We start from the raw sequence: 5,211 nt of genomic DNA on the forward strand, positions 1-5,211 counted from the left end.
GGAAGGGTGGAGTCATGCAAGGACAGCAGTTCCTGGTCCTAATCGAAGCCAGGCTTTCAAACTTATCGTATGCAAAAGTTCAGGTGAATTACATCATCTTCTGGCCAGGAGGCCTGTTAACATTTTAAGAAACTTATCTTTCTCTAAAGGTGATTATTCCAAATTCAGGCACCAGCCTCCAAAAAAGCATTGGACAAAGCTGCATTCCTATAGGGCAAAGGTGAGGTGGGCTCAATCAAGAAAAGAATTAACTCAAGAGTCCAAGGTTACAACCATTGAGGCTACTACTTACATTTCTATACACCCATTATATCAATCAATACATTGCCAAGGACACAGTAGGTAAGGAGTATGGAGACTTAACAGCAAACATTGGCCCAATAAGTGAAAAACCCTTCACCAATACAATTTCTAATCAATCTTTTAACTACTCAAAGGAATCTGTGTTTAGACAGTTTAAAACATCTCCTGCCTCTCACAGTTGGGAGGCTCTGAACAATCATATGTGGCCAGAAAAACCTATTCAGGCAGGCTAGAGGATTTCCAAAGGAGTTTGTAGGTTAAACACTGTCACACCCAGGAATTATTAACTGGAGCTGTAAGCTAACTCTTTTTTCAGAGAGAGGTAGTGGGGAACAGTCCCCCGTAAAGTCAAAGGTGTAGGTGAAAGCACAAAGCAGAAAGTAGGCAGACTCTGGTTTTGGGGGTAGATGCTCGAGAATTTCCAGGGGGACTCCTGAGGCTCGATCCTGCCTTTGCGTATGCCGAACCTCCTTCCTCATGACCTTTGCCACGGGCGGAGTGCCTCACGCTGGCTCCCAGCAGTGATAGAATTCTAGTTGAGCTATTCCATATCCTGAAAGATGATGCTGTGGAAAGTGCTGCACTCAACATGCAATTTGCAATATGCACTCAATATGCAATATGCTGGCTCCCGGCAAAGCATGATAAAATATCAACCATGCTTTGGAGATTTACATTTCTTTTCACTTCTGTCAGTTTTTACATTACATATTTTAAATCTTTATTAGTTGTATACATATTTATATTTTTCACATTACCCAGTTTGAACATTTGAATTATGAAATGGCCCTTTATGAGCAAAATTTTCTCCTGAGGTCTATTTTGTATTTTAATGATTATTAAGACACAAAAGCCTTGGTTTTCTTAGGATATTCATGATCCAAGTTTCTCCAGCTTTTCACTTGCATACTTTCTATATTTTAATGTGTATATGTTCAGTTGCTCAGTCATGTCTGACTCGTTGTGACCAATGGGCTATAGCCTGACAGGCTCCTCTGTTCATGGAATCTTCCAGGCAAGAATACTGGAGTGGTGGCCATTTCTTTCTCCAGGGGATCTTCCCAAGCCAGGGATGGAGCCCACATCTTCTGTGTCTTTGGCGGTAGGCAGATTCTTTACCGCTGTGCAACCAGGTTGGCCCCTATATTTTAATAGCAAATATAAATCACATTTATGCTTTGGTTTGGGATTTCTGTCCAGGATTAAAATATTTTGTTTTAACAGATACTTTTACTCGACCTGCCCTGAGGGAAGGACCATATTATGACTTAGAGTGGGCTGTGCGGCTCCCGCAGACACAGAGTCCTGCACATCTTCATCACACCAACACGCCAGGATGGAGCAGAGGAGGAGGAAGAGCTTCGGGCCAGGAGGTCACACCTGCAGCCCTAGGGAAGTCTTTCCAAGGATGGCCACTGGGTCCCTCTGATTTGCTTCTCATCTGGTGGACTGCAGCACTCCCAGAGGAATTTCAGGCTCCCTTACCCCTCTTGTTTTGGGCTGAGATGCATCAAAGGAATTTTACCCACAGGACTACCTCTTTCAGGGACTCAGAGTGTTGGGAGTTCCAGAGTACTCAGAGCTTAGGCAGCAGCTAATTGGCCACTTGAGGCCTCGAATCCCAGCTGTGCCATGTGGAGAGATCCTCTCCATAAAAAGATCCCAGTGTGCAGGTGCCACGGATGCTGGCCAGCTGAGGGGACAGAGAGAGGGGCAGGTGAGTTCAACATGGTTCACTCTGGTTGAACTGTGTTGTGGGAGCTCCTGGTACCCAGAACTAGAGGACCTGGACAGACTATCACTGGCACCTCGGGGGTCCACCTCTGCCCCCTCCTCAGTCTCACTTCACTGCAAGGAAGGCAGAGCTGAAGAGGGAGAGGGGACGGTTCCTTGTGCCACTTAGAGTACAGGGCTATTTGCACAGGGGTGGGTGGCCAAGATGGGAAGGTGCCACCACACTTAGCACTAGCTTCAAACATATTCGAGAGGATCTTGGGCATCCAAGGTCAGACTATCCGCCTCTGCTCTCATGTGAGAGTTGGGGTCAAATATTCCAGAAAGGAAAGCCTAAATATTCCAAATAGGACAGCCTATTCTTTCATCCACATCCTGTATTAAGAGAGAGCCCTGGCTCTCATAGACAACCTTCTAAGAGAACTTCAGTCTCAGAGGGAACGTGGGGGGTCATCACTCCTCCACAGGCACCACTGACCTCCAGCCTCTGCCCGCACACCCCGACTCCTGGGGAACTCACACTTCCAAAGTCAGATAGCTCGGTGATGCTGCAGATCTGACCTCTAGAAAACATGGAACTCTATAAAATCAGCTTTCACCCTCTCACTAATCCTCCTCCCCTCCCTCGGAGGCACTGTGGCTCTGTGCTAATGATCCGTCCTTCCCACTCCTCCTCTTAAGTTGCATCATATCCTGTTAATTCCTCTGGCCATCACACAACTGGTCCCCATGTTTCATGAGAGTGTGTGGCAGACAAGGGAGGTATGGGCTGTGACAGGGACAGGAAGCAGCCTCCAGAGGGGGACCCAGACACTGAGGCAGATGTGACCATGTTGGTGGCTCCCATTGCTCCAAGCAATCACTACACGTAGTGTGCCAAGGTGCCAGTGGCATGGAAGTAAGGACAGGGGGAGGACATGGCACGCCCTGAGTGTGTCACAGTCCCTGTCTGGCAGGTTCTCGGGCTGTGTAGCTGGGCAATCTGCTCTCCATGAATTATGCCACATCAGGACTTAGCAGGAAAGAACCCTTAGATTCTCAAAGATGCAGAGAGTTCTGCTGATGGTTGCCATAATAGTCAAATCTCAGAGACAATGAAGCTGAGATATCTCTCATGGTCTACAGGGGTGACAGACAAATCACCCACATTAGCCTGGTGAGGACTGGTCCCTGCTCTGGTCCCTACCTGGCCTAGAGATAGGACTATCACTGGGTTGAGTCAGGATGGCAAAAAGGGCTTTACAATTTCTGAAATTAAAGTAGGGCTAAAATAAAGAGCTTCCCTGGTGGCTCAGAGGTTAAAGCATCTGTCTGCAATGCAGGAGACCTGGGTTAGATCCCTGGGTCGGGAAGATCCCTTGGAAAAAGAAATGGTAACCCACTCCAGTATTCTTGCCTGGAGAATCCCATGGACGGAGGAGCCTGGTGGGCTACAGTCCACGAAGTGGCAAAGAGTTGGACATGACTGAGTGACTTCACTCACTCACTTCACTCAAAATAAGGAACAGAACGTGCAGTATTAGATACTCGAACAAAGTGTAGAAATGGCACGACTCAGGAGTATCCCCATGGGGAGGGAATACATGTTCCTCATAAATGACCAGGAGATGCAAGCCATACTTACACCGTAGACACTCAGCTCTGGAGGAGCCCTGGACAAACCCCATGACAACAGCTCAGAGTCTCCCAGAGAGGGAGGGCTCCATGCATGATTATGAAGGTGCAAGTCAGTGGAAATGTTTACAATTTCAGGTCAGTCTGAGCTCATCTGAAAGGAGGAATGGGCAGTGGATAGTGTGTTGGTCAGTGGGCAGTGAGACACGGAAGGGTGTGTGTGATCCACGGGAGGATCACCATGTGACCTTGACCTGTTCCATCTCACTATCTCTCTCCTGCTCTTGACTCTCTGCTCCTGTCACTCAGTTCAGGGAAATGTCACCCTATGGGAATAGAAACCTTTCAGCGATGCCTTTGCAGAAGTTTGTACTGGATGGATTTCAGACCCAGGCCTTGCTGTTTGCTCTGTTCCTGGCCCTGTACGTGGTGGCCATCCTGGGGAACCTCACCATAATCATGGTCATCACCCTGGATGCCCGTCTGCACTCCCCAATGTACTTCTTCCTCAAGAACCTCTCCTTTGTGGACTTGTGCTACTCATCTGTCATCTACCCCAAAGCCCTGGCCAACTTCCTGTCCTCCTCCAAGGTCATCACCTTTGCAGGATGTGCCACTCAGTTCTTCTTCTTCTCCATGGTGGGCACCACTGAGGCATTCCTCTTGGCCGTGATGGCCTATGACCGCTTTGTGGCCATCTGCAGCCCCCTGTGCTACCCTATCTCCATGCGCCCTTCTGTGTGTGCCTGCCTGGTATTGGGCACCTACTGTGGGGGCTGTGTCAACTCCATTCTTCAGACCAGCTTCACATTCAGCCTCCCATTCTGCAGCTCCAACCACATCGACCACTTCTTCTGTGATGTGCTTCCCTTACTTAAGCTTGCCTGTGCTGACACTATCATCAATGAGCTGGTCATGTTTGGCCTTTGTGGGTTCATAACTGTGGGCACCATACTTGTGATCCTCACCTCCTATGGCTATATCACAGTGACCATCCTGAAGATGCGATCAGGAAGAGGGAGACACAAGCTCTTCTCCACCTGCGGCTCCCACTTGACAGCTGTGTCCATCTATTATGGGACAGTTTTTGTCATGTATGTCCAGCCAGGAGCTGTGGAGTCCATGGAGCAGGGCAAGGTGGTCTCTGTTTTCTACACCCTGGTCATCCCGATGCTCAACCCCCTCATCTACAGTCTGAGAAACAAGGAGGTGAAGGATGCCCTGTGGAGACTGGGCCAGAAGCACACAGCCACGTGAAGGAGTGTGGCCAGAAGGGGCAGTGCGTCTTGATGTCAGGACAAGATGGCTTCATGGGAGGCACTAGGTTTGGTTGGAGGAATTTGTTCCTTATTCCCTCAATTCATTCTTTCATCCAACATTTCATTCAATCCTTCACATACCATCGGCCACGCATTTTGAGTGTGAGATACAAAGTGAATGAGACATTTTCTTTGGCATCAGAAAATTAATATCATCAATAGGGCATGACTCTAATCTTGAACTTTGTAGGTAGAGTGATGAACAGAGAGTCTTTGAGGCATAGTATGTGTCCCAAGTTCA

At 48.3% G+C, this 5,211-nt stretch overlaps 1 protein-coding gene across 1 annotated transcript; it reads left to right on the forward strand.

Annotated features, from left to right (window-relative positions):
* Nucleotides 1–3,969: 3,969 nt before the first annotated feature.
* Nucleotides 3,970–4,908, forward strand: OR9S33 (olfactory receptor family 9 subfamily S member 33). The gene has a single exon (NM_001390788.1). The coding sequence runs from the start codon at nucleotides 3,970–3,972 to the stop codon at nucleotides 4,906–4,908; it is 939 nt and encodes a 312-aa protein (NP_001377717.1).
* Nucleotides 4,909–5,211: the final 303 nt, after the last annotated feature.

This window comes from Bos taurus, chromosome 3 (assembly GCF_002263795.3).
Source record: "Bos taurus isolate L1 Dominette 01449 registration number 42190680 breed Hereford chromosome 3, ARS-UCD2.0, whole genome shotgun sequence".
Lineage (NCBI taxonomy): Eukaryota > Metazoa > Chordata > Mammalia > Artiodactyla > Bovidae > Bos > Bos taurus.

Excerpts from the sequence above, each read along its gene's own strand:
- OR9S33 (NM_001390788.1), top strand. The coding sequence starts at position 3,970 with ATGTCACCCTATGGGAATAGAAACCTTTCAGCGATGCCTTTGCAGAAG.